The 27,424-nt window shown below is 44.8% G+C and overlaps 1 protein-coding gene across 1 annotated transcript in view; it reads left to right on the forward strand.

Moving 5' to 3' along the window:
* hdac4 (histone deacetylase 4) overlaps positions 1-27,424 on the forward strand; it is a gene marked incomplete at its 3' end in the record, with an annotated part of 212,896 nt that overhangs the window by 114,690 nt on the left and 70,782 nt on the right. Inside the window, exons 4-12 of the mRNA XM_079517717.1 lie at positions 448-705; positions 2,533-2,681; positions 5,246-5,396; positions 9,579-9,699; positions 12,152-12,270; positions 24,835-24,963; positions 25,865-25,971; positions 26,603-26,722; positions 27,063-27,294. Coding sequence (XP_079373843.1) covers positions 448-705; positions 2,533-2,681; positions 5,246-5,396; positions 9,579-9,699; positions 12,152-12,270; positions 24,835-24,963; positions 25,865-25,971; positions 26,603-26,722; positions 27,063-27,294 — 1,386 coding nt within the window. The remainder of the gene's footprint in view (positions 1-447; positions 706-2,532; positions 2,682-5,245; positions 5,397-9,578; positions 9,700-12,151; positions 12,271-24,834; positions 24,964-25,864; positions 25,972-26,602; positions 26,723-27,062; positions 27,295-27,424) is intronic.

Here is a 27,424-nt window from a genome sequence, read left to right on the forward strand (position 1 = left end):
ACAATCGCGTCACGTGGCAATGCATTGTGAGCTTGTCGATTGGTGTCGAGCGGTAAATATCCATAGATATAGCATTCAGTAATATCCAGTGTAGCACCCAAATCCTATATTTGTGGCACTACTGGTTGCCGACAGTCGGGTTGTAGTTGTAAGACGTGTGTTCCAGAAAGTGATGTCCAAACATGTGCGTAGAGTTGGTATAATGAAGATTTATTCTCTGTCTCTGCAGCATACATCTAAATAAATACAATAAACGTAAATGATAAAGACAACAGCCTCCTAAACACAGTCTGAAAACTGTTTGCCTCTTGTCAGCAACACCTGCTGGTTGATTGAGACCTGATTAAATACCCTGCCAACCTTCACATTGTCCTCAGTGGACATCATTGGACGCAATTAGGAGGCTCAAATGGCGCTTACATCCACTTTTTCTCATTCCTCCTCCAGTGGACGTGAGCACAGCAGCGCTGCCCATGCAGGTTCCCCCGGCCACCACAGCCATCCTCCCCATGGACCTGCGTGTCGTAGACCACCATCCGCACCACCACCACCACCACCAACACCACCACCACCAGCACCAGCAGCAGCAGCAACATCAGCAGCATCAACAGAGCCCCTTCGGCCCCCCGGCCCACCCTGCACCGCCCACCTCGGCTGCCTCTCCGGCTTCCTCCACGGAGCCAGGCCATGGAGCGGGTCAGATGGGTGAGTACCTTCACCGTTTTTATATTTTTTATTCTTATTTTTTTCTCAATCCAGTGCTTTCATAATATTTGGAAATAATGGTATGCTGTAGTTCCATCTTAACTCATGGAACGCCAGGAACTTTCTTCTTTTTCATGAAATCCCATGGCGCCAGGAACATGTTTTTGAGCTTTGTATTAATTCATAATCGTATCGCTCATATTTACCATAATGCGGTGCTCCCAGTCCCTAGGCAACGGAGTGTTTTGCCCTCCCAAAGATGGCGGCCCGCACACAATTAGCGAAACATTAGCATTATGTGGAGTTTCCACACTCATGAAAGAATAAATAAGAAAAAAATAAAAACTAATTCCAGTCCTGGATAAGGGTTTTAGAATGTATCAAAGGTCCTGGAAAAAAATATTTGGATATGCATTGTTTTTGGCCATTGATATTTAGTTAATACAAATATTTTCCAAAACATGTATAACATTACACGAAATATGTAACGCAAGTAGTTTTTTGCGGGCTGTGTGATTGCAGCCTAATAATGTGTACCGGAAGTGACACAAAGATCAGATCTACAAGCTCACAACGTGCTGCAACGTGATCCTATGCCCTAGGATAGGTGGTGTAGCAAACAAAATTTGGAAGTATACCATTCTATATTCTATGCTTTATTTTTGCTACACTGCCTGTCTTTGGGTATTGCTGTAGGAGTAAGAGACTCATTATTGCACCGAAGGATTGTTATATAGGTCTGGAAATTGGGTTAAATATTCTGGAAAAGTTTTGGAAATTCATTGGTAAAAATGTGTGGGAACATAATATCTTTGCATCACTTTATGCACACACCACACTTACAGTATGTTGTCAGGGTATATCTATCTTTCATATTTTTTCAAACGTAGACCAAATCAGATCAGTCTTTTTTCTTTTTGTGTCAAACAACAGACATTCATCTCTTGTAAATTCCGCAATAATTTACGAGTTTCGATTAACGATTATTAACATCCCTAGTCTGTGCCAATGTGACTCCATTGTACGAGGGTGCAAAGCTTTGTGTCAGCGTGTAGATCTGGTCTTTTTGGAGGGCGACTCCATCGATTAGAATAAAATAATTTAGCTTACGGTTGCATTTCTCTGCTGTCTGCAGCAGCCATAGGTGAAAATTAACTAAGTACATTTACTTACAGTAAATACTGTACTTAAGTACAATTTGAGGTAATTGTACTTTACTTGAGTATTTCCAATTTCCATTACTTCTACTCCACTACATCTCAGAGGTTACTTTGATTATTATTACAAAACATACATGAAACACTGCAGCCCTATTGTACAGTATACATTTGAAAACTTGAAATTCTGCACAATAAGTACTTTATACTTTTGGTACTTAAAGTACATTTTGATACCAATACTTTTGTACTTTTTACTCAAGTAAATGTTGAATTCCAGACGTATTAGGGGTGACTCACACCTTTAAAACATTGATGCATGCTTGTTGTATGAATGTTGTAAGTGTCATGGCCGCCCCAATGCATTTCCAATGGAAGTCACATGGTTTGTAGTCCACATTTTGGACTACAAGCTGTTGTATGGCTTTCGGCTGTGTTTCGACTGCCCCCCCCCCCCCCCCCCCCCTCATACAACACAAATGTTGTGTCAAACCATGTGACTCCCATTGGAAATGCATTGGGGCAAGATGTATCACACCCTTTGTATACAACAAGCATACATCAATCTGTTGCGACCGTGTGAGTCGCCCCTTACTTGTAACGGAGTAGTTCTACATTGCAGTATCGATACCTATCTTTAAGTAGAAGTACTTTTTTCCACCATCGGCAGCAGGCCTCCAGGAGCAGCAGCTGCAGCAGGAGCTGTTGACCCTCAAACACAAGCAGCAGCTTCAGAGGCAGCTGCTGATCGCAGAGTTCCAGAGGCAGCATGAACAGCTGTCCAGACAGCACGAAGCACAGCTACACGACCATGTCAAGGTGAGGTGAGAGGACGGAAAGGACACGCAAGGACACGACATGAAGGGTGGGGGGGTTCCTCTTCTAGGGCTGGGCGCGAGGACGGAAGGACACGTAAAGGACACGACATGAAGGGTGGGGGGGTCCTCTTCTAGGGCTGGGCGAGAGGACGGAAGGACACGCAAGGACACGACATGAAGGGTGGGGGGGTTCCTCTTCTAGGGCTGGGCGCGAGGACGGAAGGACACGTAAAGGACACGACATGAAGGGTGGGGGGGTCCTCTTCTAGGGCTGGGCGAGAGGACGGAAGGACACGCAAGGACACGACATGAAGGGTGGGGGGGTCCTCTTCTAGGGCTGGGCGAGAGGACGGAAGGACACGCAAGGACACGACATGAAGGGTGGGGGGGTCCTCTTCTAGGGCTGGGCGAGAGGACGGAAGGACACGCAAGGACACGACATGAAGGGTGGGGGGTCCTCTTCTAGGGCTGGGCGAGAGGACGGAAGGACACGCAAGGACACGACATGAAGGGTGGGGGGGTCCTCTTATAGGACTGGGCGATACCACTTCAACTGATTCATCAGAAATAGAATCCAAAAGGAAACACGCACATCTCAAAAGATTCTACGGGTGCTGAACAAAAATACGTACATATTAGAAGGTTAGGAAGTATTTTTGTATGCCGTGATTGTGCAACAAAATTACTGTGTAATATCGGGTTTAGTGGTTAATCAGTGGTCAATCAGCGGTTAATCTCTCAATACAGATTCAGAGCTCCGCGGACCGCAGCCGAATTTGTCGGCAACTCCCATTATAACGTGTAGAGTTGTTATTAGGAATGAAAACAAAGGAGCACCACCGTAAGAGGAGGGCAGAATGAGAGTGAACAGGCCAACATTTTTTCAACATTTTTTACCTGTGCGAACTGAGCGGTACTGTGTGTGTGTGTGTGTGTGTGTGTGTGTGTGTGTGTGTGTGTGTGTGTGTGTGTGTGTGTGTGTGTGTGTGTGTGTGTGTGTGTGTGTGTGTGTGTGTGTGTGTGTGTGTGTGTGTGTGTGTGTGTGTGTGTGTGTGGGCTGTGCTCAGCAGTAATGCATCATGGGAAGAAAGAGAGGATGCTGTGTGCTTGTGTACACTTAAATGATGTGAGTACGGTAGTGTAATTGGATCTGTTAGCGGTATTTTGCTGCTTTGCCATCTCCATGGGAACCTAGTTCCTCAGAGAGAGTGTGTTTGTGTGCGCACACGCGCGTGTGTGTGTGAGTGCGTGCGTGCGTGTGTAATGCTTATGTGATTCACTCTTGCTAAAAGGCCTTGCTGGCGTTGCCACGGCCACACTGCCACCCAATAAGCAAGAGGCGGTCTAAGCTAAAAATAACTCTCCTCCAGTGTCTCCTCCAATCAGCGTGGCTGCTTGGTCTCCAGGTCGATGGTATTGTCCCATGTCTTGTAGATTAACTTTTATTGATTTGTCATAAGTCACCTCAACGCCCTATCTGTTATTGCTGTATTTATATGTATTTATATTTTCCTGCTGATACTCACTGCGTTTGGCTTTGTTCATGTTTTATTTATTTATTGGATTGAAGTAATTTTAAAGCATCCATATACATGAATTAGTTGCTATTATGAGAGTGATAACATGCGTATAATTACATATTTTATTAGGCTCTTCTGTTTATTAAAGAATCACATGGAACATCAAATGGAATACCAACATGTTTCAAAAATCCTATTTTCCAAGTCAAGACATTTAAAACAAAACGACACAAATATCCCTCAAATGTTTATGGTCAAACCCTCTCTCTGGATGGCATTACCAAAGCAGTCAAAACAACATTTTGATGTGTTGACTCGAGCACCATTTCATCAGAAAACAAACCAAAGAAAACGAAAAAGAGTTGGGATTTGAGCAGGCAGTGGTATCTATCTGGTCTCTTTGTAAGCACACAGCGACAGAGAGTGAGAGACAAAATAGGATGTGGAGATTATAACTGTAATCTTTCATGTTCATCTTTGCCCTCCCCGTCTATCCCGCCATCTGTTTATCTGTTTTATTTATACATCTTGTCCAACACATTTGTTGGCCCTTCCTCCGAACTGCCATCAACATTCCTCTCCTTATCTCCCATTTCCCTTGCTCTCTCCATCCCTGCCTTCTCTCTCCCTTCTTTTTTGACACTTCTCTCACCCCCCATCCCTTTCTTCTTCCCTCTCTTCTCCCGCATCCCTCCATCCCTCCACATCCTCCAATTGTGTTGTGACGAAAGTGTGTAGTGACGAAAGTCGACTACCTTTTTTTTTCAATGACGAAGGCATCAAGGCCTGCCAAAATATATTTCAGTCGACAAAATCAACTGTAGTTTTAGTAGACTAAAATGCTGTGATATTTAGTCGACTAAAACCGACACCGGGCACTGCACCCCCTGTGGCGACGTGGAACGCGTGTGTCAAATTTGAAGTCGGTGGGGCGACCGGTTCCCGAGTTACGTGGATTACACACAGACAGAGACTTGGTGCATTTATAGATTGATTATTAATTATCCCTTGTGCTTCACCTCCACTGGCCCTTCCCTCTGGTCAGCACCAACAGGATCTTCTGGCCCTGAAGCACCAACAGGAGCTGCTGGAACACCAGAGGAAACTGGAGCGCCATCGACACGAGCAGGAGATGGAGAAGCAGCAGCGGGAACACAAACTCATACAGCTGAAGAACAAGGAGAGGGGACAGGAGAGTGAGTGACAACTTACAGTATGAGAGGGACATATGACTGATGATGTTATACTAGTGCTAGTATGATATACTTGGGGCGGAACTTTGATCGTTTTTTGGTTATTTTTAAGTCGAAGCTTCTAGCCTTAAAAACGAGCCGGATTTGAAGCTTTGACGACAGGGCTTGAATATCATGCCGTCGAACGAAGCTTTGAATATTCACATTTTTTGGGTGAGCCTTAGTTATACTAGTACACACACACACACACACACACACACACACACACACACACACACACACACACACACACACACACACACACACAGTCACACACACATTGGCTGTTCATTGTGCCTGTCTTGCTGTTGCAGTAAAAGCCTAAGTATTCATTTCCGTGTTTACTTTATAACTTTTATGTGGAATCTTAAAACGAATGACACGGAATACTTCTATTGTCTTGGTAGTAGTGCAAGTTGGTACTAGCATTACTTACTACTGTATATTGCTACCATCACTGTTAATTTGACTACTGCTGCTTTTTCTGTTGCACTACTCTACCATAACTAATGATGCCACTAATACTGCTGCTACTACTGCTACCATCACTAAAGCCAATGCTACTTCTCCTGCTGTGACAATGTGCCGTTTGGGACACTCAGAGAAGTGAGACCCTTTCAGAGCTACTATCAATCAGTACGGCCTGACCTCGCACGTTTTACCACAGCAAGGGACAAGTTAAGCTGGGACAGGCTGGCACAGTGGGGCAGAAGAACCGAGGGTGGTGGGTGGTGGGGCACTTGGAGTCTATTTATTTTCTCTTGGCATCGAGAGCCACCACTCCAGTACATTAATCCATAGGGAGAGTTGGGGTGGGTGAGCTTAGATAGAGGTAATAGCTGTACAATTAAAAGAGGAGACAATTTATCTCCATTTTGAATCCATTCTGCTTTTACTGTAGCACTTATCGTCAGGAACGGTTTTAAACACCATCTCAGCCTTGCCTAGGCAGTACTCGCAGGGTCAGTGAAAGAAAGCAGCCTGACCACTTTTCTTTCAATAGGCCTATCCTTTTAACAGGTAGCATCGGAGACCATTTCTACTACTGTTAATGAATGGTTTAGGTCTATAAAAAAATGCATGGTTGGAAATTAATTGTATTGTTGTTGCCTTCACTGTCAGGCTAGGCAGGAGTTAACAGCTAGGCAAGTATTTTGGCACAAATCCTTTTCAAGACCGTTGTGGTGGAACAGCTCTTAGTAAGCTAAGTGACGTTACCAATATGGCGCTCGCGTTTTTTTTTCTTTCTGACCATCTTTGGCTAGGGCGAGGTGAGCCCATTGCCTGACTAGTATGGAAAGAGCACAGTGCTGTAAACAGAGGAAGGCTTTGTTAAGTGCTGCAGTAAATTGCCTCCAAGGCAGTCTCATAAAAGCCAATTTGCCTCAGTGGCGATGCAGACATATTGGGATGTCAGCACTTCCACTCACCATGTGATTTAGAGCTTCTATATTAGTAGTTGTCACGTTCACATGTTTGTCACTTTCACCCTGTGGGGCTTGACATGTCACCTGTTGTCGACTTACTTCCGCTCCCTGGTACTTTCCCAGAAAACACGCTTCTGCTTTCTCTTCTGTCTGTTTTCCCCCCCCTTAACACTCAAAACACCTATTATTTTTTATCACCTCTTCTGTCTCATACACTCTCTCTTTCTCCTCTTTTTGTGCTTCTTTCTCCCTCTCTCCATCCCTCTCAGGGTGGTGTGTTTGTGGCTGTGAAATGAGAGTGGTAATTAAACAGTGGTGGAAAAAGTAGGCTACTCAAGTTTACTTAAGTCAAAGTATCAATACTGCCATGTAGAACTACTAAAAGTCCGCAATTCAGAATGAGTAAAAGTACAAAAGTATTGGTATCAAAATGTACTTAATGTACCAAATACCAAAAGTAGAATTTACGTTATGCAGAATGTCTCGTTTCACAAGTTTTCAAACGTGTAAACTGTCTAAAAGTCTTTTGAAAATAGCCGATCTAAAATGTATAGGGCTGAAGTGGTTAATGTATGTTTTGTAATAATAATAATCAAAATCTACAAAAGTAACAAGTAACTCAAGTTTTCAAATAAATCTAGTGGAGTAAAAGTGCAATATCTGTCTCTGAGATGTAGTGGAGTAGAACAAAAGGTATTGGGAATTGGAAATGCCCAAGTACAAATAACTCACAATTGTACTCAAGTACACTACTTTAGTAAATGTACTTAGTTACTTTCCACCACTGGTAATTAAAGACTGTGGGAGACTGTGTGTTGCTAAGAGAGGCACGTGGAAGTGCTGCTGCGGTCTCGCTGGAGTTTCCGTGACAGACTGGCCCGCACGGAAGCAACGTTAAACCTGATTTATACTTCATCTAGTCAAGTGTCTTGAGACAGCTCCCACAACTTTCAAATTCTTCTGCCTAACGGTCTGTACTTTGGAAGCTCTGAAAATTAGTACAAAATAATGACCCTACTGTACTTTCGTTTTTACCTGTGCAGTCGAAGCACAGCTGGCTAGTTGCTTAGCAAGATTGGAAACTTGCAGATATTTTAAAATAAACGCGTTATGATTGATTGGTTGAATACCCTTCCTGTCTGACGAGCAGATGACAGCGTCCTTTACTGGGCGTTCAAAGTAAAAATATTTAGGACGACCGCCGAGTCGATTCTACTCTATGGCTCAGAGACATGGACACTTTCAAAGAAATTATAGAAACGGCTGGGTGGTACTTACACCCGCCTTCTAATGAGAGCGCAAAATCTCTCTTGGAAGAGCCAACCATCGACTTCTATAATATACGGCAACCTTCCCCCGTGTTTTTTCACTAGTCCGTTCCAGAAGAACACAGAACAACCCTGCCTCAAAGCAGACCAGAGGTAGAAAACTGTTATTGGTGGATTATGTGATCTCAGCTGAACCCTTTTAAGTGGGACGTTGCCTTTTTTATGCAGGTTTGTAGGTGTTAGGGGTGTATTATTTTTGCAGGAATATACAGGGATTTATTTTGCTCAATACGAATAGCTACACAATGTCCATAGTGCAAATATGAAGTCAGATATGACACATTGTTTATCGACTGTCATCAAATCTCTCGCTGTGTGGAGGAAACAAAATAATCTTAAAGTTGGCAACTCTGCTGTCAAGAAAGAGAATGAGTTGGATGCCCTGCTTATTAGAAGCAACCATACAGTGTTCATGATTCCTACTCATGGATACTGATACCCCTGCCCCCCCCCCCCCCCCCCCCCCCCCCCACACACACACACACACACACACACACACACACACACACACACACACACACACACACACACACACTACATTTCCCTGCAAATGAGCTTTGCAGGTATACCGACATGCCCGAGTATAAAGATGGTAGTGTGTGTGAGTCCCCATGTGTTTTGCAGCCTGACCTCTCCCTCATCTTCATGTCAGGGTGATAGGTGAGCCCGCAGGGAGGGAGAGACTTATCGCCCAGAGGTCATTGGGTCACTTACCACCGGGCTGGATTCCAGTACATCTGTGCTGCGGACCAATACATGTTTTCTATACGTGGCTTATTTCTAACCTATAATGTTTTCAGATACATATTTTAGCGTGCTGATTAAGTTTAAAATGACTAATACACTGTCTGGATGTCATCGTGAATGAGATCTAACACTGAGTAGTTCTGTATTCAAAATATGTTTGGAGAAATGCACAGCATTGGAAATCAAACGGGTGAATGAAATCAAAATAATGTTTTATTCACCTCTACACATCTTCACGCATCACGTTTTCATTCAAAGGAAGTCATTCAAATTAGATTTTCATGGACCTTTGATATAAAAATACACAAAATATTCCCATTATGTTGGCATCTATTGTTAGGTATGCCCATACCATGACCATATTATGCTCTAAAAGTAGGAAAACATATTTTTCATTTCACTACGGCTTTAAAACAAAACAATAGGGCCTCATCAAAGTTGTTATTGTGACTTTATATATTGTCAATATTACTTGTTTTAGCAGTCAATTTGAGGGTTCAATGTTTTAACCAACACACACACAGATGGCACCGATTTATGGAAAGAAAAAAGAAAAAAGATCTGTGCATTGGGAAAGAAACATTCTTTATGTAAAATATCCCTCTCTCTCTCTCTCTCTCTCTCTCTCTCTCTCTCCCTGTTAGGTGCAGTGGCCAGTACTGAAGTAAAGATGCGTCTACAGGAGTTTGTCCTGAACAAGAAGAAAGCCCTGGCTCAGCGAAACCTAAACCACTGTCTGCCCAACGACCCGCGCTACTGGTACGGGTGAGTGACGCCCTCCCTCATCCCTCCAGCACACCTCTCTTCCTATGTTGTGTGTTCAAGTACAGTTTAAGCATTAAAGTTGCAATTCGTAACTACTTTCATTGAATATAATTGTATTTAACCTACCAATCTGTATGTTAATACAATAGAACTAGTTGGAGGGGGTTTGCCTACTCTTCAATGTTGGGTAGATCCACCCTGAAGTGTGGATTCCCTCTTGGACTGAGTGCTACAGTAGGTGCATGCGCTTCCTTAGAGATAGGGTGAGAAGTTACACGAGAGATACTCGGAGTGGAGTGAGTCGCTGCTTCTTCGCTTGGAAAGGAGCCAGCTTAGGTGGTTCGGGCATCTGGTTAGAACGCCTCTCAAGCGTCTTCCTAGGGAGGTCCTCGATGCACGTCCCACTGGGAGGAGACCCCGGGGCAGACCAGTGATCAGATGGAGGGATTACATCGACTCACTGGCCTTGGAATGCCTCGGGATCCCCCAGGAAGAAGTTACTAATGTTGCTCTGGAGAGGTAAGTGTATGTTTCTGGTGAATTATAATACGATCACGCGGTACTTTACGTAGCCGTTGTTTATTTCAGGTTCATGGCCCGGGACATTTTCGTCTTCGTAATGGCCTGCACTGAAGAGAAGTAATGCTTCATTCCCAGTGGCCTCCATCCGAGTCTTCACCTGTTAGCTTTCAGTTAAACTTGAGAGGGAATCTCCATGGCACAAGGCTCCTCTGTGCTGTTTGTAGCTGCTGACTGACATATGTGCCTACAGTACGCACGCTTCAAACGGCCGCGCACATGCTTCAAATGAACGCACACGCGCACCGCACACACTTCAAACAAATGCATGCGCGCACGTTAACACAGTTAAAAAGAACAATGCCACGTCTCCCGCACTCTTTAAATATTTGAAGAGGTCTCTCATTGTCATCACCTCTCTTCCCTCATTGTTTTCTTTTCTCCTGTTTGTTTTCTTTCCTTGTCAGCCTCGAGGGTTGGCTTTTCGGCTTGAGAATCTTCAATTCTCATCGTCCTTCTTTTCACATTTCCTTACCTATCTTGTTCTTCTTTCATCCTCCCGTGCGTGCGTGCGTGCGTGCGTGCGTGCGTCACTCTCTCTCTCTCTGTTTCTCTCTCTGCTGCCTGCAGGTATCCTGTCTCTTTGCTGCACAGTGGTGATAAGAGTAGAGCGGGAGTCTTTTTGCTCCTCTCTTTCTCTGTCTGTATGTCTGTCTCTGCCTCTCAAACTCCAACCGTGTCTCTGTTTGAAACCTTGTGCTCATGCTCCGCGGCTTCCCTTTTATGTACTGTGCATGGGGTAGAGGCTCACTCTGTGCACGTGTACATAAGTGCGTGCGCATGCTTGCGTGTGCGCGTTTTGCCAGCAGTAACACCGTCAATGTCACTGTTTCCCAAAAAAGGTGAACCCCAACAGCGATCCTGACCCCACCACACACGCACACACACACACACACATGCACACGCACACGCACACGCACACTATGGAGCACCCTAAGCAAAAAAAATCACAATGAATGCACTTGTTCATCTAAGTAACAATAACTATTTCAGTCTTTGAATGAAAGTGCAGTTAGATTGTAGTCCATCAGGTTTAATTCAATAATATTTATGTATATTTGTAAATAAATTAATTGAAATGTGTGATGATAAAGTGTATGTCTGTAATGCATGTAACTGGAGAACCGTTCGCCTCACCGACTTCAAATCCGACACACACGTTCCACACCCCCATAGGAAGTGCAGTAGCCGGTGTCGAGTCGGTCGGACCCACGGTTTCCAGAACCGCCACAAAAGGCCTCTGCCCGGGCTCTGGACAGGGCCCCTGCCCAGGCTCCCTATATATGGAGCTGGCCTGTTCTGACATCACAACACTTCATATTTGGGCATGCACAAAACTCCATATGTACGCGTGTACGTCTGTAATCCACGTAACTCGAGAACCGTTCGCCCCACGAACTTCAAATTCGACACACACGTTCCGCAGGGAGTGCAGTGCCCGGTGTCGAGTCGGTTGGACCCACGGTTGTCCAGAACCGCCACAAAAGGCCTCTGCCCGGGCTCTGGACAGGGCCCCTGCCCAGGCTCCCTATATATGGAGCTGGCCTGTTCTGACATCACAACAGATAAGTGGAACGGGTACTCTGACACGGGTACAGCGGGTATAGCCGGGTGGGGCATGGATCTCCAACTTCCATCGTTACCGACTCCGTGCTCTACAGCCAGGCACAGTTGGGTTGAGTTGTGAGCTTGTAGATCTGCTATTTTCACTAGTTTGGGTCCCGGGAAAAGGTCTAATTTCTGTTTTCGGTCATGGGCTAAAACGTTTGGGAACCACTGATTCTATTTGGTCTCTCTCTCTCTCTCTCTCTCTCTCTCTCTCTCTCTCTCTCTCTCTCTCTCTCTCTCTCTCTCTCTCTCTCCCTTTCTACAGGAAAACCCAGCACAGCTCTCTGGACCAGAGTTCCCCTCCACAGACGGGCATGTCAGCGTACAACCACGCCATCCTCGGCATGTACGACTCCAAAGACGACTTCCCCCTCCGCAAGACAGGTATACAGACGTTCACCAGGTCACAGTATAGAGTTATGATATATCTAGAGAGCGGATGAGGACAGCCCCGCCTTCCGCTATTCATTTCAATGGAAGTTGCTCAGTGGCGTTTTGAAGGAGTAGTAGTAGTACCCCTTGAGCGTTGATATAATTGGTTGGCTCCTATGATTGTACCCCTCGCACTGTTCTTGTGGTACCTCTATTGTATGTCACAAAATTCATTCATGAATTTAACCTGGGCCCAGCCCGCCTGCAGTTCCAGTTTTGACCACTACCGTCGGTGGCTTCAACGTTGCCCAGCCATTCTGGGGTCTTGGGTCAAAGCTGGCCATGAGCTACCCATGAGCAGTGGTGGAAAGAAGTACTCACCTTTTTTACTTAAGTAAACGTATGAATATAGAAATAATAGTTCAGCATTCAAAATGTACAAAAGTACATGCATCAAAATATACTTAAAGGACCAAAACTAAGAGTTCAAAATGTATAAGAAATAATTTGAAGATGCGACGCAGCCAAAATGTATACTGCTAAAGTGGTGAATGTATGTTTTGTAGTAATAATCAAAATCTACAAAGTAACTAGTAACTAAAGTTTTCAAATAATTGGAGTAAAAGTGCAATATTTGCCTCTGAGATGTGGTGGAATGGAAGGAAAAGTACTGGAAATTGGAAAAACTCAAGTAAAGTACAAATACCTCAAAATTGTACTTAAGTATAGTACTTAAAGTAAATGTACTTTCCTCCACTGCCCTTGAGCTCTAGCTCCCACCCAGCGAAGCGATGTTTTCAAGTATTGGCTCTCTACAAAACCCGGCCATGATCTCTTGCTTTTCATTTGCAGGAGTCAAAGAAAGCGATCACAAAATAATTTAAATGGAATGCCAAAAATATTCACCAAACCCATTTCTGAACTTGAACTGGAACATTGTCTTGGTTAGAATGTTTGCACATCTTGGCTATTAAATGCTCAGGGCGGGTTTTGTTCGACCATAATTATTACATAATAGACCGAAAATCTGCTTTTGCAAGATAAAAGTCAAGGAAAGTTTTGTCAGAAGATCTTACATAATACACTGAAAATAAAGCTTTGGATTGCAAGACAAATATTTCCGCACTTGTGTGAAAAAACACTGGCTTTGAACAGAAGGTGTTTGATTACCAGCGCCCAAAAATGTGCTTAAAGAATTAATTGACACTTGCACCGTGGATTAAAATGTTCACAGCTTTCAGCCTGGATAAAAATGTTGACATAAACACACAAACACACACTTGTGCGTTACTCAGGCATTAAGACGCACCCCCTCGCTCCGAAACAGTGTCACCCTTCAGGAGACTTGTACCCACATTGCCAGTCTTTCTGCTAAAGCAAGCCATTGTATAAATACGCGTAGGCATTTTTCTACATCCCCCGTCTGTCTGTCTGTCTGTTTGAAGTACAGCTAGGCTGTAATTATTCACTTAGCGTCAGCGGCTCTCTTGGCACTTTTACCGCCCGTTTTCTCCCCAGCTGGAGACCAACCTCGGTGTACTCTGCAGGCCCGCTGCCCGCCACGTTTATCCTGGCACGCATTATGCCGGCTCGCATGGCACCGCAACATTGGAGCCCGGCCCAAAACTCAACCTTTTGGGCCGGGGTGGTGGAGTCAATTGAGGAACTCGTCTCGTTGGCGCTGGTGCGGAGGAGAGGAGGCATCCAAAATGAGTTGCGACGTTTCGCGGTATAATAAGGTGTTCAAAGGTGACAGCGTTGACGTGGTGCAAAAGGATGATGCCGTGTACACACAGGATGACCCTCCTTTCCACACAGGTGTGTGTTCTGTCCGTGAGTCGTTTATTCCGTTAATTTCTATGGGACCCGGCGTGGCCTCTGATGTGAAACTCCCCTTTTTTCCCTGGAATTAAATTTTTTTCTGGATTTCGGATAGACTGCATGGCATTGTGTACCAGGAAACGAGCAGAAGACACTATTTCATTCAATTCACACTTGACTGTAATGACATATTTTATTTATAGAGCACTTTTCAGGTACTCAATTGCAATTTACATTATTAAAACGTATGTCGATTCATCCATATAGTGAATTTTCCTACAGTATCCAGTAGAGGGAATATTGCGTATCACACACAGCTGTGTGGAAACAAGACCCGGTGGATTATGGATGGATGGAAGAGATGGAAGAGATGGATGGATGAAACACACGCACAGGATTATGCAGTACATATACACACATGGCAGTAGGCTACACACATAAAATTGGCAGTACACAAACACATGGCATTTCACACACACACACACACACACACACACACACACACACACACACACACACACACACACACACACACACACACACACACACACACACACACACACACACGATGCATGACAAGACAGACACACATGGCAGTACAGACACATGCAAGGCTACCCACACACACACACGCACAGCAGTGCAGATTATCCCGATTTTATACTGTGCTACATTTCGGTGTTGTGCGCCATGCTATTTTTGGCCCACGACACCAGCGCACCAAGTCAGACCAGCGCTGCGGGAAATTGAGATTAGGAAGTAGTACCATGCTTAATTTTGTTTGCATATGAGGAGATATCTAGAAGTACTAGACCCACATGTATGCAAGCATACATTGCATATGCAAATACACATGTGTGCATATGCGCGCACGCACACATACACATAGTTTGGATGCTGAAGTGCCACCTAAACCCAGACGTGATAGTAGATCAGATCAGATTGCATCTGAGACAGAAGGGATAAAACATTCATTCAAGTTCAGGAGGAAGTGAATGACAGTGTGGCTACCACGGCAGTCGAGTTGCTGTGGCGACCGTTGCCGTCATGTATGACGCTTTTTTGCTGGTGACGACGACCCATTTTTGGACTTGACGTATGTATATTGAAAATGTGTGTGTGTGTGTGGGGGGGGGGGGGGGGGGGTTGTTCTTCTTGTTTCCAGTAGGGCCGAGAGAGATATTTCAACAGAGTTTCCTTGTCCAAATCTGAGAGCCTTTGTGATAATGGCTCTCAGTAGACAGAGGGGCACTTTGACTGGACTGACAGGAAGTCGGTTAGAACTGAATGACACATACATACACCCACTCTTTCATGCACACACACACGCACTCACACACGGCGTACATGCGTACATCCTAATTTTGTCGTTAAGGTTGGCCAGAATGGAAAGCTGTTATTTCCGTCTCCAAGTTAGTTCATGGTTATCATGAAAGCCTCCCTCCCTCCTCTCCACTCATTTCTAAAAAGGCCGATATTCATTAGCAGAAAAGCCACCTCACACCTCACATGGTCTTTGTAAATCGCAGTGACAGGGATTGAACCTGCATAGTTCATGTTACAGACTTGAAGGGGGGGGGGGGGGGGGGGGGGTCTCCTAGGTCTTCGGAGTCTCCTAATAACCCCCACTTCAATTAGGGATGTTTTCCTTGAACCAGCAGCTCACCCATGCTGTCAGTGGAATATCTCTCCCATGTGACTGCTGCCCACCCACACATTCCCTCCTATAATACTGGTTATTCTGGATGCATTATAACCTAATAACTTGTCCAATGTCGTCCTGGGTGAACTGTGACTTTTTCTAAAAGTCGTCCAATTTCGTCTTTAGCAGAGAAAGAGTTAGTTAAGAGAAATATTTCTCCCATTCTGAATACGTTTCTGTGGATATACGCATCGGTAAAAAGATTCCCCCAGCCAACGCCCTTATAGTCACCAAGGTGATTTAACAGCCTAATGTCACCTCCACGAGAAGGCTTCATCAATTTTAACTGTCGGATGGAAAATGTCAGACAGCTCGTTGGTCTCCCACGCTCTCTCATGTCCACCTCATATCTCTTAACGGCTAGACTTAAAGGTTGAGTTTGGAAGTTGAAGACGACTGTCTCGTAAACCTCACAAAGATAATTAACTGATGGCTTTTAATCGAAGTGCTCTCTGTGGAACATAACTCGACTGTAGAGAGATTTGTGAGCAAGGCTGTTTCAAGTTTGAGGACGTCTCATCCTCCCTTTTTATCAATGCAGATGTTTGGACAGTAGAGATGAAATAATGCTGAAGCCAGACTAAATGTTTTTAATGTTTCATACACTGACACCACGGCGCGTAAACAGCGCCTCAAACTGTGACTCCGCCCACAACCGGGGGAAGTTGTGATTTGCGCTCGTTCACTGCAATGCAATTTGCGCCATTTTCAAAACAATATTGAGCAGAGTAGCGATTATTGAAAGATCTGTTGCCCGTGGACAAGGCACGCTACCTCCGCAAGTTAGATAGCATCAGCATAGATGTTTGTCCGTATGTGATTAAGGATTGGATCACAGAATGTTCTTGGCAGCCATAGAAAATTCTTACCCCAGGCTAAAACCGGATGTGACGTTTTTGGGCGTTCCTGTCTAGCGTGGTGTCAGTATATATAATTGGTACTTGATAAAATAACCGAGGGCACTCCGCGGAGTGCACATCTCTGCCAGGCTGGGTTGCCTATAGACGGTGTGTAAGTCATACCGTATAGGTTGCAGCCATTGGGAACCAAGGAAGCTGTGGGTGGAATTAGCATTTCTACGACATTGGGTGCAAGCTTTTGCATCTGTGGCGCCCCCTATTGGACTAAGTGAAATCGCCTTTTGTCTCTGAGTTGTTTAGAGAGCCCTCAACAGGGCCGGTTCAAACGTGCGTCCCGCCCAGTGCCCACCCCTTCAAAAGTTATGGGGAATATTTATTTTTTGCCAATATAACAAATACCACAAAATATCTGTGCCATTTATAATTTTTGATTGGGTGGGCAGCATTTTTAGAGACATTTAGACCCACCTGAACACCCTTTGCCATCAGCCATCAGTGATGTTGGAAATTGGGTTACTGTTGGTCATATATCCTTCAAATATTTTCCAATTTCAATGAATGATGCATCATATGAAAGCTTACATTCTGTACTTTAATAATCTGTAAAAAACAGAAAAATGACCAATGCCCACGTTGCGGCACAAAGCACTGTAGCCAGTCACATATATGCTGTTGTTTCCTGCCATTTCTATTGATGACTTAGTTGCTGGTTGCTAACCTACTGTATGGAAAAACCTTTTGTTCCCCTTTCTCGTGTCATTGTAAGTGCTCATACATACAGTACAACACACATTTCTCCCCTCTTATGCTCCTTGTTATTTTCTTTCCTTTAAATGCATACAGGATAAAAGACTAATCTACCATCGTAGACATTTCTGGGAAGCCAAGGCTGCATTGATGAGTTTCGGCAAACTGCCCTATCGATTCCCATAAATCCCTCTGTTCTCTCTCTCTCTCGCTGCACGTTCTCTTTGGCGGTACGTACGGCTCCTCGCTGTAGTGTTCTGAGCACCCAAGGCCCCCAATCCATCAATGCGATTGAGTGGCTGATCGATATGTTTTGTATCAGAGAACCAGTTTCCCTCTCCACTCGTCTTGAAATATTAAGTACCACTTTTATAGGCCTTTAATCAGATATCCAATATGCTGCCGTCCTGCAGGGTCAGGTGGGGACTGTCGGGACTGACACACGGGTTGCCATCAGTGGTGGAAAAGTAACTAAGTACATATACTTAAGTACTGTACAATTTTGAGGTATTTGTACTTTTCTTGAGTAATTCCAATTTCCAATACATTTACATCTACTCCACTACATCTCAGAGACAACTATTGTACTTTTAATCCACTACAATTATTTGAAAACCTTAGTTACTAGTTTCTGTAATTATTATTACAAAACATACATTAACCACTTCAGCCTTAAATACATTTCGGCAATTTAAAAATAGCAGATCTACAAGCTCACAATGCGTCGCGATGGACTTTTACTTGGAATAGAGTATTTTTATATTGCCATATATTTATACTTCTACTTACATTGGAGTACTTTTCCCACCACCGGTTGTCCTGCTATTTGAGGGTTGCCGTGAACATGGATATGGGAGCCCAGGCGTGATTAGCATTACTGCACTCGCTGTCTTCGGCTGCCCTTGTGTATACAGATCAGAAGTATAGGAAATCATTTGTGTGATCACATCATGTACGTATGAAATTACATATGTGCCTGTAGAGGAGCACTATGACAACAGTCATTATGCAATTTTCAGTTCACCTATACGTACAATAGAAAGTATCTACACATTTTCTGTGTGTGTGGTAAATGGTAAATGGTGCATTTATGTATATAGCGCTTTTTTCCAAGGCACTTTACATAGATTGTAAATTCACACACACATTCACACACACATTCATGCACCGATGACAGAGGAAGCCAATGTATGAATGAATGAACCATTGTAAAGCGCTTTGAGCACTTGGAAAAGCGCTATGAAAATGCAATTCATTAAATGCAATTCATAAGCCATGCAAGGCACCATCCAGCACATCGGGAGCAATTAGGGGTTCAGTGTCTTGCTCAATAAATCAACACTTCAATTCAACACTAACTCTGGGGGAGCCTGGGTTCGAACTGGGAACCTTGCAGTTGAGCCACCACCTGCGTGTGTGTGCGTGTGTGTGTGTGTGTGTGTGTGTGTGTGTGTGTGTGTGTGTGTGTGTGTGTGTGTGTGTGTGTGTGTGTGTGTGTGTGTGTGTGTGTGTGTGTGTGTGTGTGTGTGTGTGTGTGTGTGTGTGTGTGTGTGTGCGCGTGCGTGTGTGCAGTATATATTCTGTGGATGGCTGGATGAATACTGTAGATAGACAGATACTGTAGGTAGATAATGGATAGCTATACTCTAGATAGATAGATAGATAGATAGAGATATTTGATTGATTGATTCATTGATTGATTTGCAGAGATATTGATGACATCAGGGACCCATATATGGGGTTTTATACAGTAGATACTTTAGGAGATCGCCCGATCCGACCTTGAGCGTGGCGAGTTTTGAAGTGAGGGGTTCACGCTCGGTGGAAGACGGACGCTTTACGAGATATGCAGGGGACACAACGCATGCCATGCATGCAGAGATTGTGTGCATTCTGTGCGCGTATGGACGAAGTGGACAAAAGCGTGAAGGACAGAAGAACCAACGCTAAGGGCGAGAGATTAAGTGGGAATTGGATGGGGGAAAGAGAGGGAGGAGAGAGAGAGAGAGAGGGATCAAGATGAGAGAGGGAGGGTGGGCCATGCCAAACGCCCAGTGTCAGCAGAAAACCGGCCTGGGGGCTCTGCTGTGTGTGTGTGTGTGTGTGTGTGCTTGTGTGTGCGTGTGTGTGTGTGTGTGTGTGTGTGTGTGTGTGTGCGTGTGCGCGGATGTGGATGTTTTTGCGTGACCGGCAGTAACACCTCTAAAAGTCACTGTGTCCCAAGGTGAACACCCCCATGGATACTGGTGCCCTCGTACATACTACACACAGCACTAACGCGCGCACACACACACACACACACACACACACACACACACACACACACACACACACACACACACACACACACACACACACACACACACACACGCTCACAGTGCAGCAAACATCCAGGTCTCAACCAGCCCTCTTCCCCTCATCCACTCCTTCCCCTCTGGCTCCATCAAAGGGACGGAGGTCACTCCACCCTCTCTGAGCCCTCCCCTCTCCTGGCCACCTGCCAGAGCCAAGCACGCAGAGCGGCTGGCCAACGTTGAAGCTGCCGAGCCCAGTGGTCAAAGCTGGAACTGCAGGCGGGCGTTTTTTTCTTTTTTTTGTGCTTGTACAACGATTAAACCCTGCGCAGCTGGGGTTTAACATCGAGCGCTAATTAGCACTTCTGTATTTTGGACACCAAATGTTGGTGTTGGTCAAATCAGAAAAATGGAACGGAAGTAGAGGGTTCTTCCGGGTGCTTCGAAACGCCACTGAGCATGTCCACTCTATGGGCATGTCCACTCTCTAGCTTATACATAACTCTATGGGCATGTCCACTCTCTAGCTTATACATAACTCTATGGGCATGTCCACTCTCTAGCTTATACATAACTCTATGGGCATGTCCACTCTCTAGCTTATACATAACTCTATGGGCATGTCCACTCTCTAGCTTATACATAACTCTATGGGCATGTCCACTCTCTAGCTTATACATAACTCTATGGGCATGTCCACTCTCTAGCTTATACATAACTCTATGGGCATGTCCACTCTCTAGCTTATACATAACTCTATGGCCAGAGCTGTTCGTATCCCTGGGCATGTCCACTCTCTAGCTTATACATAACTCTATGGCCAGAGCTGTTCGTATCCCTGACGATGGTGCCTCATGTGTGACATAATAAAGCAGTGGTGGAAAAAGTACTCAAATGTTTTACTTAACACTTAGTGCGCCATTGCCGACGATTAAAGTCAATTGAGCTTTTATAGCGCGTTCGATTGCTTGAGCCAAAATGCTACTCACGTTAGCCGGTTAGCTAGCTGTGTTGTTAGCACAGCACTGGATCGCCCATCTTAGATCGTCGTCGCCATAAGAATCCATTCTATCCATTTCTTTCAATCGCCTGTATCTCCTATTCCTTGTGAAAGATGGCATTTTGGTCAAAACAGCGTTTCTTTGACGGCACAGATCGGACGATGTAGAGCTCTCCAGAGCTCCGGTCTGGCTTCAGATGGTAAACAAGGCCTGTCCGCTCCGTGTAGCTTCCTAGGTTATGACTACTGCTCATGGACCGGAAATGGCGGCTTTTCAAAATAAGAGCTCAAATTAAAATAATGCTGGCGTGAATTAGATCCTAATTTTTCAATAAATGCTAGCGGCCTAAGTGTTAAGTAAAAGTATCAATACTGCAATATAGAAATTACTTACAAGTTACAAGTAAAAGCCTGGAATTCAAAATGTACTCGAGTAAAAGTGCAAAAGTATTGGCATCAACCAAAAGTAGAAAGTACTCATTATGCAGAATGTCCCGTTTCAAGTTTTCAAATCTGAAGATCTGTAGATTTATCCTCTTGTACCGAGCAGATCAACAGTGTACGGGCGTATTTTTCTATTTTATTATTGATGTGCATTTGCCTACCTACGCACCTGTTCCTTAGCCTCGTTGTGCGAAAGTCTTTCTCTACAGAATACCTGAAGTAGGCCTATAAAATATTATTATAGTAACTATTCCTCATTTTGCTCGGGACCCCCATGAAGCTCCTCAGCGGCCCATGTGGACCCCAGTTTAAGATTCAGTCTTGGTGACATGTATTCTGAACTTGCTTACATAAACACGTATCGAAGCATAACGACAACGTGCCCTATGCCCAAATGAAGGTAAGGTTTAATTTCAGCCTCCCGGCCTCTGGAATCACTTGTGTTTTTATATGAGTGCCTATTTATGTTTATTGATGCGTGGCAGGCGAGATGCAATGGTTTTAATGCAGTAACTTTGGGTGGCAGCCATGATTTAGAACCGTCTGCTAGTGCTAACACCTGTATAGCCAGACAAACCCAGCTCCACAATTGTCTTTCTTTTCTTTTGTCATTGTATGCTTTATTTCAATAGGTGAGTGTAGAGAGGGAAACCGGGGGGAAATAGAGGGTAGATATGACGGGAGTCATCTCATCTCCACTTTCTCCACTCGACATCTGCATCATTAAGCCACAAGTCAGGCCCATTTTGACAGTTTAAGTGTTGCGATAAGATGCTGTCATTTTAAGAGAATATCCATTTCGGCAGTAAAAAAGAGCACAGCAATATGACATTCTGACTTTTTACACATACTGTAGAGATGTAATGAAGAAGAAGATTTAATTGAAAACCGTTTATTTATTTTCAACGATTTTGAGGTTTAAGCCTCTGCTCTGTGTCAATGAGTATTCACAAACTACTGGTAATTCACAAATTGCCTTTAGACCCCAAGGTCTGAACTCAACTAAACTCCACTCCAATACATTGAGTGTTACCTCACAGACTCAGTACAGTCTTGCAGCCTTCCAGTTATGCTAATGCCTGTCCTCTCCCCTGACCATCTCTATCCTCTTAACAAAGACTTTTGGACAAATGCCCTTCGGTTTATCCTTAAAATTGAAAGTGCACTTTCAAAAGTGCTCATACATTATAGATCTCACACTCTCACAAAAGGTCATCCCCATTGCAGACAACCCGAATGCAGAGTGAGTGCCTTCACCTTTTTCAAGTGCATTATAAGACTATAGGTCTCATCCTTCCTTGATTGGTATTCAACGCTACAGGAAGTGGTGAAGAGAGATAAAGGAGATTCATTTATATTGATGTAAGTCTTATGCAAGAGCTTTTGAACGAGTCGCACCTGCTTGGGTCCAGTTCCAAAATGCCCTGGGCATCCTGCGGGGCTGCTGGACGTGTTTGCGGGGCCCATATGACACAAGGCCGTATAGATGGATCATTGTTCAGCAGCCCAGCGTCTAACTGAAGAAGATAAAGCTGCTGAGAGCACCGGTGTAGGGTCCATTGGGCCACGCGGGCCGTGGCCCAGTCAGTTTAGAGCTGTCCCAGTCTAACTTCGAAGAGAGGGGGGCGAAAAAACAAGAAAAACAACAAAAGATAGCCTACTTTGGCAGCCTGTGTGCATGCAAATTTCTGTTTAGTATAGCAAATCACAGCATGCAAGCCGCCTTTGTTTTAAATGGTCCCCCAAACCATTCACACTTCACACCTATCGGCCGGGGATGCGCTACACCCCCCCCCCCCCTTACGATGCTAATTTGCCCAGTCAATCATTTGATCTACGCTACGTGCCTGGCTGAGAGTAGCAAATAAAGCTCCCTGTGTCTGGGATTCAGCTGGCAGGGACATCACGCAACAATCAAGCAGCAAATGCCATTTCCGACCTCTTTCTGACCTGTGCAGATTCTCACAAAGGCGAGGCAAAGTCCCAGGACGTGTAGTTCTTCATAGGCATGTAAGCAAGCACAATCGGTTCTAATAATAGCTGAGTATAGAGCCGACATCATTAAGCCATTAAGACCTGGAACGCAATTGTGTCACTTTGGCGTTCAAACACATTAACCATTATTGTTTTTATTTATAGCTGTTATAATATAAATATATTTTTTAAATTGTGAAAATATTGATCAAATCTTTTAATATATATTATTTCACAGCCAACGTTTTTAACTCTTATCTTTGCTTCTGGGGGGGTCCCTGGAACAACATATTTTCAGATGGGGGTCCGTGGCCAAATAATACATATCATTCTGGGGGGTCCTTGACATGAATAATTTGAGAACCACTGACATATAAACATACATTTTTCAGAAAACAGTCATGATTTAGAAGACATTTTGTAGAGTCTGAGGTCTCAATTGGTTAAGCATGGGCTCAACAACATGCTGCCAACTGGCTGCTGCTGCTTCTTCTTCGATTGTTTCCCACTGTCACATGGTGGCTAACCTCACATCCCAAATGAGGCAAAATGCACAGAGTGGCCTATAGGGCAGGGGTTCTCAACGTTTTTGGCTGGGGACCCCCGGAAATGCTTTGGCCATGTCTTTGGCCGGTCAAATTATTTGACCGGCCCACTTAAGTAACAAATGTGAGTACTTTTTCCACCACCGGCAGATTGTGAGAGCTGCCGTTCAAAAAAAGTGTCTTTTTGGGACGACGCACTGTCAACTTAAAAAATTTATAATGTACATACCGTACATTATACTGTGCACAGTATGAGGTGACACATGTTTGTCTTGTGTGTGCTGTCAATGCATGCGACTCTCCCATATTTTGTCATAAACAAAAGTGGGAGAGCGAGTGCCTTTTCCGGCGGCGGCATCAGCCGCAGAACACCCGCAGTAGGCGGCAGTGTTTCTCGGTGGCATCAGTCCGACACTCTACCCCAAACCCTTACCCTAACCCTAACCGCAAGCACGACGCAGCGCATGTCGGACCAACGCACTGCCGTGGAAGCAAGCGACAGGCGAGTGACATAACCCCCCCAACTTCACCGGCAGATGCCGCAACTCCCCCCGGTAGCCCCGCGGCTGTTACCAGCAGTTGTGGCGTCTAGAGCGCGGCCGCCGAACGGACCGACAGTAGCTGTCATACTCCATTCACCTACTCCGGCAGCTGCCGGCCCTCCCCCCGGCAGCGCCACGTCTCATTGCCGATGCCGGAGAATGCACTTGCTGCTTCTGCTTTTGTCTGACATCTCCCGTCTCCCAGTGTTGAGTTTGTCGACTAAAACTATCACATAAAATGTCTGTCGACTACCTGACTACACTGAAGAAAACTAAACAAAAACTAAGCCATGATGACTAAAACTATGACTAAATATTATTGACAATTTCATCGCCAAATAAAAAATAAAATGTTAGGGAGGGACTAGTGCAGATAAGTCATTGTATGCTTGGTTGTGCTCTGAAAATAGCACATTGTGAGTTTGTAGATAGGCTATTTTCAGCATGCGACCAAGGGTAAAATCAGCCATTACGACGCTATCAAGGCACCGCCAAAATACATTTTTGTCGATTCAAACTAGACTAAAACTAAAACAGTTCAGATGTCTAAAATATGAGTTTTATTTAGTCAAAAAGACTGACAAAAAAATAAATCTAAATGTTGCTGTCAAAATCAACATGGCTCCCTGTCTCCCTGTGATCCGCAGCCTCGGAGCCCAACCTGAAGCTGCGGTCCCGCCTAAAACAGAAGGTGACGGAGCGCCGCAGCAGTCCTCTGCTCCGCAGGAAAGATGGACCCATCACCACGGCCAAGAAGCGCTCCCTGGACATGGCGGGTGAGTGTACTGTAGGCCCGGCACAGTTAGTTATTTGAGATAATTGCAATTATTTTTGAATAACTTGTTTCCATGTTGAAAATGTCCATACATTTGAAACAAAAATACAAGCTTACAACATGTCGTGTTGTAAGCTTGTAGATCAGCTATTTCTGCTATTTTGTAATTTTTTTGGAAAGAAACAATTGTTAAAAATGATTAAATGTGTCAGTGATTTCTTTGTATATTTATTATTTGTAATATCTGCCCTGGGTATTCTGTGACTCCGAAGCCTGAAAGAAATACAAATGTTCAATGCGAGAAACGCCATTAAATCGTTAATCGCAATTGTTTGTGTGACAATTAATCGTCAACTTAAATTTGTCTCCATCTCAGCTCTTCCCACACTTTCTGGAAGTGTCTCCTACCTCATAGGGTTGACCCCAAAAATGTGAATATTCTAAGCTTCGTTCGATGGCCTGGAATTCGAACATGAAAGATTTTTTTCTTTTTAGGGCTAGAAGCCTCGATTTTGAAACGATCGAAGGTCAGCCCTAGTGCTTCGGGATAAATGATAGAGAAGGGAAACGAGTCAAACAACGTTTTGTTACTGCTCCACTTTTTACATCTGGAAAGAAACTGTTAAAAAACATTGAGTGGACTTTACGTTACCCTGGTGGGACCCTTTATCTTTGTGCTTGCTGTTGTTTTTATTGTTTATCTCGCAGGCTTTTACTCATCCATTTTTCATTGTCTGTAATCCACTTTGTAACTCCACTTTGATAAGATGCTGTATGAACGCATCTGATTATATTAGTTGCATAAGGAGGGGATTAGAGATTGATGTTTATTCTGGGACATTGGATTGACCCCAGGCCAGAAGCATGTTTTAATGGCTTCTCTGTGCTTTTGTGTCTGACAGAAATGGCGTGTAACAGCGCACCCGGCTCAGGTCCCAGTTCGCCCAACAACAGCTCCAGTAATATCCCCAACGAAAACGGCATCGCCATCTCCAGCAGCCCAGGAGAGGTAATCTGCCAACAGCATACACATAATGCAATGTATTACATGTACTTGTATTCCTGTACTTGTGAGTGGTGGTCACATTTGCTTCCATTTGTACACACTCAGGGCTCCATTTTCGTCACTGCTAAACCCCTTATCCCTAAACTTTTTACTATTTTGCAAAACATTATTTAATAGTTAAAATGGCCAGTCTTCAAGCTCACAACGTGTCAATGTAGATTGGCTAGTTGAACTATTCAAAAAAAGGCAAAGAAGTTTAGGGATAAGGGGTTTAGCGGTGACGAAAATGGAGCCCTCAGAGTTACAGACCCTTAAGGGTAAGTGCTGTACCAATCCGTTAGCTGGGGACCCCCTGAAAGCCCCCCCCCCCCCCCCCCCCCCAAGTTCCCCTCATGTTGAGAGCCAGTGTGTTTGAGAGAGACGTGTAACTCCATATCTTACGTGTGTGTGTGTGTGTGTGTGTGTGTGTGTGTGTGTGTGTGTGTGTGTGTGTGTGTGTGTGTGTGTGTGTGTGTGTGTGTGTGTGTGTGTGTGTGTGTGTGTGTGTGTGTGTGTGTGTGTGTGTGTGTGTGTGGTGTGTGTGTGTGTGTGTGTGTGTGTGTGTGTGTGTGTGTGTGTAATCTCGCTTCTCCAGGCATCCTTGCTCCAGAGGTTGGCTGTGAGGGACGGTTCAATGTGCCACCTGTCACTCTACACCTCACCCTCCCTGCCCAACATCACCCTAGGGCTCCCAGCCACGGGCCCTGCCAGCGCTGTGAGTTCACCCTCAAAAAGTCACCGTCTAATCCATGGCCATTTAAAAAAATAACTAACATTGGACACTGTGCACACAAAATTCTGAACAGTTGCGTATACAATTTAAATAGCTGTTCACACATACACAGCATACACAACTAAGGTCGGGAAACTTACACGACTGAGCCACCCAGGTGATGGCAATAATACTAATCACCGTAGTCTTACCGTGCATTACATGCATCATCTATTTATTGAAATGATGTCATGCACATGTGTCCAGTGCATAGCCTACTGCAGGCCTGGTTGACTAGATTTAGAAGACATTCTGAAGCCCCCCCTTCTCCTCCCCACCCCAGGTGGTACCAGGACATCATCACCAGGACGGGGAGAGCCGTCTGCCTCTGCCGGCGGGGTTACAGCAGGGCATTCCTCTGGCCCCTCCTCCCTTCCTGGCCGCCGTCGCCCACCTGCCCTCGTACTTGGCGGCCTCGGCAGCCCTGGAGCGGGGGGAGGAGGGGGGCACGCAGGCGGCTCACAGCCCCCTCCTCCAGCACATGGTGCTGCTGGAGCAGGCCCACAATCCGCTGGGTGAGTGTGTGTGATTCTTGTGGCTCGCAAACAAGGGCTCGCTTTGAAACTCCTCAGCTGTCGTATGCTTTTCTTTTTGTTGTTGTTGTTCTCTTCTGCATGCCCCCATGATGCTTGAGTTCTGTTTTGA

This window comes from Electrona antarctica, assembly GCF_951216825.1.
Source record: "Electrona antarctica genome assembly, chromosome: 13".
Taxonomy (NCBI): Eukaryota; Metazoa; Chordata; class Actinopteri; order Myctophiformes; family Myctophidae; genus Electrona; species Electrona antarctica.